At 38.2% G+C, this 15,123-nt stretch overlaps 1 protein-coding gene across 1 annotated transcript in view; it reads left to right on the top strand.

Moving 5' to 3' along the window:
• The window catches only part of LOC101858852 (probable ATP-dependent RNA helicase DDX46), a 36,455-nt gene that overhangs the window by 7,045 nt on the left and 14,287 nt on the right, over window positions 1–15,123 (top strand). Inside the window, exons 5-13 of the mRNA XM_005095540.3 lie at window positions 1,302–1,364; window positions 2,569–2,664; window positions 4,351–4,416; window positions 5,301–5,397; window positions 8,830–8,950; window positions 10,475–10,650; window positions 11,591–11,791; window positions 12,177–12,259; window positions 13,795–13,959. Coding sequence (XP_005095597.1) covers window positions 1,302–1,364; window positions 2,569–2,664; window positions 4,351–4,416; window positions 5,301–5,397; window positions 8,830–8,950; window positions 10,475–10,650; window positions 11,591–11,791; window positions 12,177–12,259; window positions 13,795–13,959 — 1,068 coding nt within the window. The remainder of the gene's footprint in view (window positions 1–1,301; window positions 1,365–2,568; window positions 2,665–4,350; window positions 4,417–5,300; window positions 5,398–8,829; window positions 8,951–10,474; window positions 10,651–11,590; window positions 11,792–12,176; window positions 12,260–13,794; window positions 13,960–15,123) is intronic.

Below are 15,123 nucleotides of genomic sequence, written 5' to 3'. Positions count from 1 at the left end.
AATTGATGTAAAACCTTGTCAAAAAAGCTTTTTAAATAGCCTGTGCTGTAACGTATGATGTAAATGTGGTGTTTGTTGCTGAAAAATGTTGGTTTTTAGTGAAAACTGAGATGGTTGTGATTGCACAATCACAATGTTTCGAAAACTTTGTGTTTTTCTCGAAATTGCAACTCTACAGAAAGCGTATCTCAATAATTAACTGTCATATTTCGTTGAAATTTCCACACATTATTCCCAAGATATGTGCCTTCCTCTTTACAAAAGCACTTTTCCTGAATATTGTTTCTGTTTTAAGTTATTTGGCATTTAGGCGTGGCAGCATTACCTAATATGGAATTCTGAACATTGGTCAAAGTGAGGGTGAAATTTTGAACATGCATGATAGATATTTGAAATCTGAATCTTCAAGGAGGAGAAGCAAGCAAAAAATAACAAATATACCAAGTGTGAAGCTTCTATCTTTATTGGGTTTGTTGAAACACTGTTTATAAAATATAAAGAAATTTTGCTGAGTCAGCGCCATTTTTGCCGTCACGAGAGCAAAAAAATTTTTTCTATGTATTTTTTTCTTTCACAAAACCTCTTTTTTAAAGCGTATGTATCCATTGATGCATACAAAGTGGTAACAAAATGGCTGGAACTGAGTTTTGGTATTTTCATTAGCCACCCCCACTTAAAAGATCAAGGATTTTGTTGGTACAAATTATTTTTGTGCATGTGGATGTAAGCAAAGTCAGTAAGAAGTATCAATTTTTTACACTTACACAAGCTTTTTCATCTATTTTCCTTATATAACAAAGATATAGAAGGGTATCATGTATGTTTAGGGCCCTAGGCCACTTGAAATGTAATACTGCAATATAGTGGACAAATCGGTGACATCCGTTACACAAATTCTGGGCTATATCTTCTGACTAAAAACAGACATTAACAAGCTGTTTTTTTGCAAAGTGTTCTTCAATTTCTTAGTTATAACCCTAACAAATTTGTCTGTGTCTTGTATTGCAAAATTCAGAGAGTTTTCAACATGTCTAAGGTGACCCAAAACTCTTTATCCAAATCCGTGATGTCCGTTACGCTGCAGTTATCTCAAAGATGTACATCTAAAAAAGCATTCTGTAGATAGCACCTTGTTGACAATTGGGGATGCTATACTGACACAATTTTTACAGCTCTGAACTGAAAATGCAACACAGCTGTGTTAAAAAATAGACCCCAAAAATGCTCTGAATGTGACGTCCGTTACGCTGGAATGGCCCAAATGACTATATTTTACCTCTTTTGTCTCTTTTTCTTTTCAGTCTGTGAATGATGAAGTGAAGACTTTGAAAGAGAAAGACAAAAAATCAGTTGGTGGGGAAGAGGTATGTTGTGAGCGTTGATCAGTAAGTTACTATGGGGTCGTTATAGAACCTTTCTAACAAGCATTATGGACAATTAAAGCCACGTATGTCTTTTTTTTATTTTTTTTTTTTAAACTTTGTGTTTATCTTTTCTTTGGTTGCTAAAATGACAGTATCTGAAACTTGGCTTTTTATAAAATGTCTTCAGTCTTCCTATTGCTTTTTTTTCTCAGCTGCTCAATGTAAAGAATGTATACACTCTCCTTGACCTGCTTATGTTATTTAATTTAATGAGTGTTTGGTTTGTAGGATCTGCTTATTGCTGTCTTTTCATCCTTGTTTAGTTTCCCTTTGTGTTTTTTTTTTTGGTGTTACTTTCCACTTTTCATTGTATTTGATATTAAGTGTATTTTTATTTTTGATTTAAACACTTATGTTTCAAAATCGTTGTCATATTTAGAGTGATTCTTGTTTCCCAGGCTTCTCAGTAACCATCTTAGCCAACCAAATGTTACAGTATTTTGTAATTTTATCGCTTTATGCTTTTTCTCAACCCATGAGGTGTGCTGATGATAGCTGTTCATAAGTTTGACCGTGGTAAAAAGTAAAGTTGTTCCTATATTCAATCCAGACATTTGGGATTGCTTTGTTAATGAGACAACTTCCTGGGCCCCCGGCATATTGTGGTAAGGTTGCCACGCTTTTCTTGTGTCCTGATTTTGGTGCCGATAATTGTGGGTGACGTAAAAATATGTTGAAATGGTGCAAATTGTTTTATTCCAAGAACAAAACAAGAAAAACAGATCAAGAAAAAGTGGAATTATTTAGTCGGTGATGATGATGATAATAAATTTCACATGTTTTTAGTAGTAAGAAATTTGTCACAATGATGAAAAATTCTGTTGATTTAGGTTTTGTGAGGTAAAAAATTTGATATTTCACTCTCCACTTCTAAGCTCTTAAAAAAAAAATCTTATATTTGAGGAAAGAAGAAAATTGTTACATTGAATATGACAGCGTTCAACTTTTTTTTATCACAAAGCTGGGGGTCACACTTTGCCACATGATGCTGGTCCTACTTTTGTATTGTCCCTCCACTCCATTGTTTCTGTGTAATGTTCTATTTTGCTTGTTTTCACATCTTGATGACCGTCTGTTTGTCAATACTTTTTTTATAACAGACTAGTACATCATGCTATTTTTAATGATTTGTTTGTTGTTGCAGGGGAAAGTTGTCACTCGAATCATGACTGTTGTGAAAAAAGAAGACCCTGCCAAGGAGAAAGGGGAACTCATGCTGAACAACATGGATGCATTGGAGGTTTGTAATTTGTTTCATGTTTTGTCTTCTTTTTAATATTTCTTGAGCCTAAACGTGTTTCACAAACCTTCTTTCGGTCATTGGTACATATTTCTGATTGAAAAGATGAGAGCACTTTAGTTTACGACTGAGAAAATTGATTTTACTTTGGTGTCTTTCATATAGCAGAATCAAATCAGTTCTCATACACTCTCACCTTAACTTTTTAACTTTTTCCGGACGTAGATATTTGGGGTCTAGACATAATTAACCTGTGGCTCGCTTTGGCTATGCAGGTGGTGTACAAAATTACTTCATAGAAGCATAACCATCTCTCCAAACGTAAAAATGGTATATCAAATTAAAGGGAATTGAATGAGGAATACATCCCAATATAAAACAAGGATTAATTTTGAACATAGGTATGCAATAGAAGGGTTAGAAATGGCGATGGTGACGAGAAAGATAAATTTTGACGGAAAAAATTACATTCACCAAACTTGTGAAAGCAAATCAGCATAGCTATCTTATCATATACAGGCCAAGAGCATAATCCATAAATTTCTGAATGCGCAGCTTTTTATTTGAAAGCAATTTACCAATTTTTTAAATTTATATTTATCTGAGTCTGGTTACATCGTTTTGTTGATGCAAGACCACAAGAACTAATTCACTCGTTTTTTCCCCAACCCACGCTTTGACAAAGTGAAACTAGATGTTTTCGTTTCCTAAATCCTTTCCGAGTTTTTCAATAGCAATAAAAAGTAATTATAAATGAAGGATCGTGTTAAAACGAAACAATACTGAAGCACCCTATCACAGCCGATATTTCGTCCGCAAGGGGTGTGGACTCGCACCGAGTACGCCCAGAAAAAGTTAAACCCCATCGGGTGCTTGGAGCGTCTGGCGGTAATACAACTCTATTCCCCATCAGACACTGGGAGGGTCCGATACTAGTAACAACTGTTTCGGTTCATTTGGTGCTAGTTTTTGCTTGTTTTTCTGAACTATTCCTGATCCAAGTTTTTTAATAATGACTAAGCCGTTGTTTCCGCCTTTTAAAAGTTGCAGGCAAGCTTTTGGGGTTATAATGTGACATACTGCACCAGGTATATGTGGCTGTAGAAAAAACTCTGGGAAACGGTGGCAAAAAACTCAGGGTTAAAAGAGTTAATTTTACAAACATAGAGCCTGCTTCTTTAGTGTCTGTCTCTTTAAACTTTGTTGAATTATCTGTGCCTTTGATTTGTGCCAAGTCTTTATTTCCCTGGGTGCGTGTGTATTTGGGGGAGGGGTGGTGCGTTTAAAAAAACTATCTGTCTTTTAAATCTCTTCTCCATAGTAATGCACCTGGTGCTGTATTATTTTATTATTTTTTTTACATTTCTCTTGCCGTGGCTTAATGTTAAAATGATGGACCTCTGCCACATGTACTGCTTGCATCTGTCATTTTGGTCTTGTATCACTCATTATCATTGTTATGGGGTTGGGTTTTTTAAGTTAATATGTGTTTGTTTGTTTTCATAATGGTACTAAATTATTAAAATTTAATACTTAAGGTTAGTGTATTACATGCGCGTGGGCTAAATTTTGACCTTTTTATTTCTGCTTTGAGCAATCAAGATACTGCTGTTATTTTATGTCTGTTGTCTACTTTGAGGATTTTAGAGTGTGGTGTTAATTTTATACAACTTTGTTATCTCTCAGTATTCATCTGAAGAAGAGGAAGAAGATCTGGATTCAACCATGGCGAATTATGCAAAGCGCAAAAAGGTAAAACTTGAATATCATAATGACCTAGCGCAATGTACTCAATAAAGATGCTAGAAAATATTCACACGTGTTGTTATTGAAGTTTCAGTAACATAAGGCTGTTGAGGTACACCATTTGGCTTCTATATGCCCTTCAGCCTTCAGTCTTGTCTTGTCTCACAATGCAGTTTTTGGTTAACAGATTCCTCTGCAGTGGGGACATCTGTTCCAGCCATATTGTATTCTTATGTTATAGCTTATAGAAAAGTGCCTTGTTAGCTGACTCTGTCATGGATTTCATTGTTCTGTCATTGTTTTTGTCATTTGTTAAGGATTTAATGCTTGAAGGATTTTTTTCTTCCTTTAGTCCTGTGTCGGGTTGTGTTATATCAAATGAAAATTACTATCTGTGTCTTGGGTTTTAAAGTTGAAAGAGTGTTCTAGTGCACCAACTACTTTGTATATTTAAAAAAAAGATTTTCAGGTTGAAAAATGAATCAAGTAAATTCGTAAAAGAATTTTAAAAATGTGATCATTTTCAATGCTCTCATTTTTTAAATAAGTCTAAAGATTTTTATATTTGTAGTTCTGTAATTGTGTGTGTGTGTGTGTGTATGGGGGGGTTCTGGTCCCATGTCCCTTTTTTTAAGTGCGATGTTGGTGATCTTATTTATATCAGACAATCAATTAAAGAAAATGTGAGTAGGTACAATGCTATTTCAAAATTATAATTGGTCTATAAGAGAATATTAGTAACCATGATTGAGTCAATTTGTTAGTGTTTGACTATTTGATTTATTAGTGTTTTTATTTTCCCTAACTTTTGTCACCTGTTCTAGCTCCACCAGGCTGTTCTTGAGGGTGGGACACATGTCCCCTGTAATGTGTTCTTCTTTCTCTTTCAGGATTTGAACTCCGTTGATCATGAGAAAATCTACTATGCTTCTTACCGCAAGTCCTTCTATGTCGAGGTGCCTGAAATTGGTCGCATGACTGCTGAAGGTAAACCTAATTACAAATGCTTTTGCCAGGGTTTGTGGTGTAGCGGTTAGGTGCTTTGCTGTCGCAAGCCGGAGACCCAAGTTCTATTCTCAATTGGGGAGGACATCTTACTACTAATGGAGCTAAGGCCAAATATTGCGAACAGTATATTCTCAAAAACTACAGAATGCAAAAATATGTAACTTTGCCTGTACCCATAATTTGAAACGTAGTGTTGCACTATTGTATTTTCATTAAGATCAAATGTGTAAGAAGAAAGCCCAGTTTAAGTTAAATTCAGTCCTTTTGTAGCGATCTCCATCATTTGCTTCGACATTGTAGATTCACTGCGGAGTGCCGTCTGCGCCGAGGGGTATTTTGTGTTCAGTTGTACATAAAGTAGGTTTTCGGGAATTCCCGGTTTCGGTCTCACGCCTTTGGGGGGAGGAGGAAGAGGAGGAGGTGTAGGTGTAGATGGAGGAGGAGGAGAAATGAAGAAGAAGAAGAAGAATGGGGAGGAGGAACAGGAGGAGGAGGAGGAGAAGAAGAAGGAAGAGGAAGAAGGAGGAGAGGAGGAGGAGGCAGAGAAGAAGAAAAAGAAGAAGAAGGAGGAGGAGCAGGAGGAATTAGAGGAGGAGGAGGGGGAGAACAAGAAGAAATAAGAAGGAGAAGAAGAATCAAATAGTAATACGTGTTACAAAGTGGTGACTTTTTCGTTTATTACCCTACCTTGGGAGAGGGGGGGGGGGAGAGAGAGAGAGAGAGAGAGAGGGGGGGGGGGGGGCAGAAAGCACTAACAGAGGAAGGGTGGTGAAAGTGACAGGGAGGGTGTCGTCGAAAGCGCAAAGAGTAGTCTAGCCTACCGTAGACCTACTTTATGTATCGAGATAAATAGAGATCAAGAAGAATCACGAAATGAAAGTAGAATCTAGATCTGTGATATTTCGATAACCTATGTGACGCCTGTCGGTTGTTAAAAATGTGAATTTCTAAACTTAGATCTATATATGGGCAAAGGCTCCTTCTTTCAATTATTGGCCTATGTCTATATCTTTATAATCCTTTGAGATCTAGGCTAGATCTAGAATCTAGATTAGGTTCTTCTAGGAAGCAACAATTGGCATGTAGGCCTAACTCTTTTTTAAAAAAGTGATTGAGCTGGAACTTTAGGAGAAAATGCCACGCCTTCGAAGAGGGAGAAGAAGTCTTACCCCTAGAGGTAGGCAAGAGGGGGTGCTACATGGATAAATTCAAGGTAAAATATTTGTGTTTTGTTTCTTTCCTGTTTTCAGTCTTTTCCCTCTTCTTAACTTTCCTAATAATTCTTCATTATTATTCCGTTCGTAGAACGGGTACTTTTATTACTAGTTTTTATAATTCTGCTGGGATGTTGTGTCCCTCTCAGGTCGGGTTAGCCCTGACAGGCAGGGTCGGAAGCCTGCTTCCTAATTGAACTAAATTGTGTTGAAGGGGGCGAAAGGAGCATAAAAACGCTTAATTTTAACTTTACAAATATTTATTATAAGGTATTTGGAGCAGGTATTGTTTATGGGTAGGTCCTTGGGATGTTGTTTTTTCCTTTTAGTGTTTTATCCCAGATTTGATTCTTCACAAGTTGCAAACCAAATCTCTCCTTTTTGTGTCATAGTTGAAAGACCCCCCGGGGCGGTACCACTGACTGAAGTGTCTTTAAGCCATTCCCAAAGGGGGGGGACATATCTCGTTCAAGCTTAGTAGAATTGTAAATGGGCTGATTCATCATGTCATGCTCATAACTGTGCCTGATCTGCCACAGGGAACTGCTGCTTTTTCTTTCCTAATCCTTACTATTGTCATTTCCTCTACTTCTTTTGTATGTTTGTCACTCTCTTGTGAACTGCTATTTCAGGGGTGCCTTGATAGTCGAAGCAGGCCTTGTGCTGTTGAAGCTAGAGAGGTGAGCAGAATAAGTCTGATTCCCTGTAAAGACTTCTCTGTTGACACCCACCCCTTGGCGCTCATATGACCTTATGCAGTTGCGAGGGCCGTAAAACCTCTACTAGAAAAAATAGTTGAAAGGCCACCCGGTATTGTGAGATTTTGTTTATGTTGTGCCATGATAATACCACTGATATAAGTGATATACTAAGCAGTGGATGCTGTGGTTGTGTACTGCTGTTATGCTTTGTTGAAACTGCGCATTCTACTTTTTTTTCCCCCTCTATGTTTTATTCAGTGGTATCAGTAGACCTGCATGTTTGCCGACAATCGTCTGAAATCCGACAATCGCGACCCGACCCGCAAACCGGCCGATGCTATCGCTAGGCCCGCCTGTATCAGTCAATGTGCGTAGTGCGAGGCCTGGCCGACTGCCAGCGACCCCTTTTTCTCCCGTCGGCTTCGTCGGCACTTTCGTTTTCGTGCCGACCGCTGACACGCGCACCGCCGACTGCCGACGTCGGCGTTTCCGACATAATTGTCGGAACCTAAGTAGAAATGCGAATACGAAAAAGGACGACAACCTAAATTATCTACTTTCAGTTTCGTGCTCGAGCGGCCATTTTGAATTTCGTTTATTGACTAATTCAATTGTTCAGATCGTGTGGATTCATTCAAGTCCGACTCTCTTGTTCTAATAGAATCTAGATCTAGATCTAGATTTATATAGATCATTATAGACCTCAATGGAGGATTCATATTCCAATTCTATTGTGTCAAAACCTATCATAGGTTGTGCTGTAATATTAATATTGGTAAAAATAAGCATTTCATCAGGTGCGTGAATTATTTATTTATTTAGATCTAGATTATATCTAGATCTCTAGATCTAGAATCTAGACTCAGCTGAGTCCCTCTGTTCGGAATCGGATGCGGATTTCTAGTTCAAGGCCTATTCCTATTCACTTGTTCTACAAGATCTAGATCTAGATCTAGATTTATTTAGATTACTAGACTAGATCTATATGGAGGATTCATATTCCAATTCTATTATTGTGTTATTGTATCAAACCCTATAGCAATGTAGATGTAAGCCATATAGATCTATGCTCCTTGTTTGTTTTGGAGTGTGTTTTTTTAATACAATTTTTTTTTTCATTCAGGACTTGTTTTGGCCTTTTTACATGAGGCCCGTTGCAGGTTCTTTTTGGGGGTAGGGTTAGGGTTAGGTCTCTTCTTTATTCTGTTTGTTGGGGTGGTCGCTCGTTATTTGGATGTCCTTCCTTATGACACCCACAAAGGCTTTTTTTTGGGGGGGGGGGTTGCGCAAAATTTTCAGACAATCTGGTTGAGGCTCACATGCAGGTCTATATCAGATCAAATGACAGTGTCCTCGTTCTCGTTGTTCATTCATTCATTCATTCATTCATTCATTCATTCAATCATTCTTTCATTCATTCATTCATTTATTCATTCGTGCCGTAAAATTCATACGAAATCTCATTCATTCATTCATTTGTTCTTTTTTTCATCCAGAGGTGGAAGGCCTGAGGAATGACCTTGAAGGCATCACTGTGAGAGGCAAACACTGCCCCAAGCCAATCAAGACCTGGGCGCACTGCGGGGTCAGTAAGAAGGTCATGGATGCTTTGAAAAGGCAAGTTTGAGAAACTGCTTTTTTTGTTTGTTTCGAGTCTTTTTGCTTTTGCATCATCATCCTTTCTTTTTCATACACCAAGTCTTTATAATATATTTTAAATAAAATGCGAGGCGGGAAAGAGGGAGTGGCTGTATTATACAGGTGGCCGTTAAAGCAGGCTTGACTGTATTCTATTCTTGTAATAAATCCGATGCCCTGTCATTTTGAGAGATTTTCTCATACAGAAGGCATCTACTTAAAGTACTTTTTTGGTCAAAGGACAAAAGCAAAGTGGGACTGTCACAGTAGTCTGTATTGACAATATGTCTTGGATTGGAACAACATGAGTTTATTGTTTTTAGATTTTGTGTGTATGCCTCTGTGAATACTAAGATGGTTAAGTGGAATGAATAAACTGGTCCCCACAATCCTTGAAAGCGATATTGTCTCAAGTGCCAAAATTATGAACTTTTAAAAAATAAAACAGAAATATGATTAACTCTTGTCCTGCGTCTGTGCTGAGATGCGAATCTTATCAGCAACCGATTACGTCGGACGTGCCGGACATGCCGCCGGGAAACATGTGTTTTCGCCGTGAATACATACCGTGGGAGTGTGTTAATCAATGATGAAAATAACGCTCTATCTTTCATAGCTTTCTATTTATAAAGTGTTACAAACACATGAATAACCCCCTCTCACAAGCTGATAAGACATTACGAGAAGTTATGCCCTTTCAAATAACCTTTCTGGAGGCTCTTGTTGTTATCAATGACCTGAGGTTCGAAAGGGGATGATATAGGTCAATTTCCGAATGTTTTGTTCTCAAATTGTTCTTTGTACCTGCACAATGGTATTCAAAACTATCAAACAAGCTTATTTTTTATCAGGTAGTATCATTCCATACAAAATCAAGCTCATTTGAAAGATTTTGTATAGAAAAATGGAAGTCTTGTTTCCTGACTATCCTTTCGAGCTCCTCATGTCTAAGTGGGTCAATTTCTTTTATAATTTCATTGGACGAACATCTAGAGCTACCAACTTGACGTGTTTTGAATGAGACGTATGCCTCGATTACGAACCAACGCAGGCGGTTCTATAAGAAGGCCACAAACGCACACAAACTCAAGAGACTGGCGCTCACACACTTGATCTGCGTGAATGGGGATCCGACCCGGGACCCGAATTTCACGTAAGATGATGCGCGTGCACTGAGCCAGGGGCTACACTGATCTGGGACCAGAACGAAGGCGAGGTGCTGAAATAGGCTTATCGGGCGACATAAACCCGTCCCCCGCAGGACAAGGGTTAAATATATTACTACACAATTGTGAACTATCACATAAAACAAGAACAAGAACTTAATGAGTAGTTGTATTACAAATCATAAATAGCCAACATTTTCAATTTTGATTTTTCTTGAAACAATGGAAATGGTACTTAAGACAGTTTGGTCTTCTTGGGTTGACCAAATGAGTTACAGGGAAGTCGTTGTAAGTGCTACCAGACTCTTTAACAGCCTTTTACTTTTCTGAGCTACAGAAACAACTATGAGAAGCCAACCCCCATCCAGTCCCAAGCCATTCCAGCCATAATGTCAGGGCGAGACGTGATTGGCATTGCCAAGACCGGCAGTGGAAAGACGCTGGCCTTTGTCCTTCCTATGATTCGGCACATCATGGATCAGCCGCCGCTTGAAGAAGGGGATGGACCTATCGGTAAGTTGGTAGGGAGGAGATTTTGTTTTTGTAAGAGTTCAGCACCCTACTAGACATCATTTTGTTATTCTGCAGATGGAGGTCTTGACGAGGGGGGAAGGGGGGAAGAACTAGAAGGAAGTATAAAAGAAGGCAGAAATTGTGTACACCGACGTAGATTTTACTCCTGTACCTTGAGCAGAGCTGTTTATCCGTTATTCTACCTTTTGAGTTTGTGGGTTGTGGTATATTGTGAAGAGAAATGATTAGTCTAACAGCATGCGTTAATCTGATAAAGAAGTTATTATGAATATGAATAAGTTCCTGTGCTGAGTAGGTTCAGGGATGTACCAGACCTGACAAGAACTGCGATATAATAAATGTTGGGGGGGGGGGGGGGGTTGTTTTTGTTTGGGTTTTCTTATTCCACATGAAAGAATTCTAATTGGAGTTGCACAAAATTCTCTTGAATTCCATTTTTAACTTATCATAATTGACAAGAAAATACACGTTTTGATTTGCCTTTATTTGCATGTACTTGTAATATAATAACACACCTTTCTTTCCCCACAATCTGTTCATTATGTAATCAGAATTTATTGGGGTTCTAGTGACGTTTCCCCCCCAAACTTTGATTTTAAGGGAGGATACTGAGGAAAACTGTTTTTTGTCATGGAGTGGTTGGTAGGTATATCACCTCCTCTCTTGATTGTCTTGATCCTCCAGAATTTTTTTGGGTTACAAACTGTCGGTTCAAAGTTCTCTGGTTTTTTTTGTTTTTTTAATATATTCACATCAGAGGTACTTCAATATTGTGGAGTGACTATTTCATTCTGAACACCAATATTCAACAATGGGGGGGGGGGGGGGGGGGGGGGGGGCATGTTACTAAATTACATTAACTTTGGATATTTTTGTCTCTGTGTGAGCTTATTAAAGGATGCTTTCTTGGGTTTTTCAGCCATCTTGATGATTCCAACCAGAGAACTGGCATTGCAGATTTCAACTGAGTGCAAGAAGTTCACTAAACCTCACGGTCTCAAAGTGGTCTGTGTCTATGGAGGAACTGGCATCTCGGAGCAAATTGCAGAGTTGAAAAGGGGCTGCGAGGTTATTGTGTGCACACCTGGGCGCATGATTGACATGTTGACGGCTAACAATGGTGAGCAATAATTTTTATGGTGAAAATTAAAGTGAACTCTGCATGTACTGAATGTTTTGCTCAGAAATCTTAAAGAAACTCAGGCCTCTGCCTCAGTTTATTTGTGGGGTTATTTTGTGCTTCATTGTGGTACGGCTCTAATTAGCCTTGCTTTCACTAAGTATTAGTCTGGTTATGACTAGCAACTGCGTACACTTTGGCTCACTCACTTAAATGTATGCTTGCTCTTTTGCACTCTTGTAAAGACATGTTTGCACATGAGCACTTAAATGGGAGAGAAATGTAACCGTTAGAAGATTTTTGCTAATTGTGATTTATCAGAGAACTTCAGCTGTATTCCTTTGTTTACTAATGCATGCATACCTTGTGTTTGTTTTTATTTTAGGAAGGGTGACCAACTTGCGGCGTGTTACCTACATTGTTTTGGATGAGGCAGACAGAATGTTTGACATGGGTTTTGAACCTCAGGTGAGTTTGATTTTGCTTTCTTATTCTTGTCATACTGTCAGAGCTCATGGAGGAACTGACTGTAAGGTCTTCAACTTACGGTGCAGTCGATTGTTTGTACATGATCGTTTTGTTTACTTAGAACGGAGAATCATGTCTTGCCTGACAGGCAGCCATTTGCGGTTTTTCAAAAGTAATCTGAAATATTTATACTGACTAGAGTGTCTTCAGTTTTTGGAAGGTGCTACTTTTGAATTTTTCCCAGTTGGTGGCCTGAAGGGCGTACTCTTTTCCATTTTAAAACAGCCACAGGATCTTAAATGTGCAAAACTTCCACTCAGGACCTCCAACATTTTTCATCCTCATCTGAAAAAGACTAGTACCTATCTAACCTAAGATCAGAGAGTGAAGAAAAAAATTACAAAAAAAAACCCCCTGACACTGGTGGGGGTTTGGACTCTAGACCTTAGAAATTGGAGTTAACAGGCAACCGTCTAGGCTGTTGAGCCCCTTAATTTGGCTTTTTACATGTTTGTTTTGTCATTTTACCTATGAGAAATCAGAGATTTATCTTTTTCTTTTTTTTTTTTCAAGTAGGATGAATGTGTTCAAAACTCATTAAAGTTTCTGTTTGGATATTTAAAATACAAGGTGTCTGCTTACGGTCATCTATACACAAAAAGTTTATTACAACTATTGGTTTATGCAACAGTTCTCTTTAAATAAATCTTTATGCTTACATTTGTGATAAAACTATAATAAAATTACTGTAGTCTGAGAATACAGTTTGTCTTTTTTCGACTTTTATTTAAGGGTGTATGAGAGCCCTGTGTACTTATTTTAAAAAGTCATCCACGGCATGCTTATTCTCACAGTGTTATGTCAATTTAGCTCAATCCAGATATTATGGGGCTTTCTTGGTCGAGAGGTTACGGTGTTCACCTCTCATTCAATATTTTTCGGATTGGAATCCGAATAGCGACAGGAAAATTTTCTTCTAAAAAATGTTCTCCTTTCCTGCTCTCCAACAATGTTCTGTCGTATGTTTTCGTCTCCAATTTCTGCCCCAACACCCACATCTCCTTTGGCCCCTCCTCTGGGCTCCTGATTCTTTCTGCAGCCTTTCTACTACTACTCCTTGGCTCCTTGTTACTGCTGTCTTTCAGCCAAACCCCTGATCTTATGGTTGGTAAGATGTAACACCTTGCCTTCTCTGATAAGAGCGAAAAATCTCGGAGGTCCCATGTGCATGTTGCAAACGTTAAAGATCCCTTGGTGGTCCTGAATTGATAAGAGTAGGCTTCGGCTGCCACCCGCGCAAATTAAAAATCTCCTTCCAACTGAAAAATGTTTCATGTGTACTGCTCTCATATGACCTTATGTAGTTGTGAGCACCATTAAACACTTGCCCCAAAAAACACAATAAAAAACTGATATTGAAAAGGGAAATAATTTTCTCAGCATAAACTCTGATCCTTATAATTAGGAAAGAAAGGGAAACTTGTACCCTTTACTTCTTAAATCTAGTGAGAAAAAAATAATTTTTTTGTTTCCAGGTAATGAAAATCATTGACAATGTGCGACCAGATCGACAGACAGTTATGTTTTCTGCCACTTTCCCTCGCCAAATGGAAGCCTTAGCTAGACGAATTCTCCAGAAACCCATTGAAGTGCAAGTGGGAGGGAGGAGTGTCGTCTGTAAGGACGTCTCACAGCATGTGGTAAGTTTTACGACTTGAGAGCCGGTCTTATGACTTTTCAAAATGAGGCTTTCATTGCTGAAACTTACCCTTTTTATATTGACCTGAGAATTTATATCTGTAGTTTAACGTGGCATTCGTCAAGGATATTTTTGACAAGTTGCAATAATTTTTCCTTTTTCTTTGTCATCACTTATTATGAATTGATCTTAGATTTTTTCCCCACTTGAATGTTTTCCACTGTGGAATCATGTATCTGACTTTTTTTTTTTTTTACTCTTTTCCTACCAGGCCAACATCCACCACTGGCTCAGGGCTTTTCCCTGACCTATTTTTAAAGGAAAATGTCAAAACATCCAATTAAACACACACAAACCATATCATATGGCCCATCAAACTGAAGGTTAAAAAATAATCTGTCAGATGGTGATACAATATTGAAGAATTATTCCAATTATATTAGGTTTGGGGTTTCTAAAAGTGATTATGCAATATTGAAGGTGTCATATGAAATCAACAATTTTACAGCTTTGAGAGGTCATATCTAAAAAAAAAAGTACAACAACAGCATCAATCAAACTTCCCAGGTAGGTTGCCTCAAGTAATGCAAAGAAATACTGAAAGTTATGTGTGTGTACCTAATATAGAAGTGAAAATATGAGACATATACTGAAGTCAGGGGAGTGCTTTTTTTCTCTTTTGTACGTTTCGAAGGGGACAAAAAAAAAATCCCTGAAATGACTTAAAATCGTCTCTCAGTGCTATGTTTTCTTTCGTATCTGCTAACCGGAAGTCTGTTCTATTATTTTGAAAACGGGGACCGGCCGAGAATTACGTGTCTTTTCATTACTGGATTGGAATAGTTAGCGAGCCACTCGAGCCGTATTTTTTGGCTCTCGGTCTAACAAGGCCACATCCGCGATGCGGCTCGCAGTAGGGAAAGTCACTTAACATAATATGTTTAGATAATTTTTTCACAAGATAGATGCATATAAAGTGGTATATTATAATCACATAGCTCATTCTAAATACACAGGATGTTTATTTTTTAACTTAACTCTTTTGACCTAATTAAGATAGAGATGTTCCAGAAGTACTGTGCGTCTTGTAGCGGAGCTGTCTCTGCTGTTTCAGTGTTAGCTGTGTGGGCACTGCTGTACTTACTAATCTGTATTACCACTTACT

The sequence above is a fragment of the Aplysia californica genome, unplaced genomic scaffold (genome assembly GCF_000002075.1).
Source record: "Aplysia californica isolate F4 #8 unplaced genomic scaffold, AplCal3.0 scaffold00106, whole genome shotgun sequence".
NCBI lineage: Eukaryota > Metazoa > Mollusca > Gastropoda > Aplysiida > Aplysiidae > Aplysia > Aplysia californica.
The sequence above is the reverse complement of the archived record's forward strand: the minus strand, read 5'-3'. Positions and strand labels throughout refer to the sequence as shown.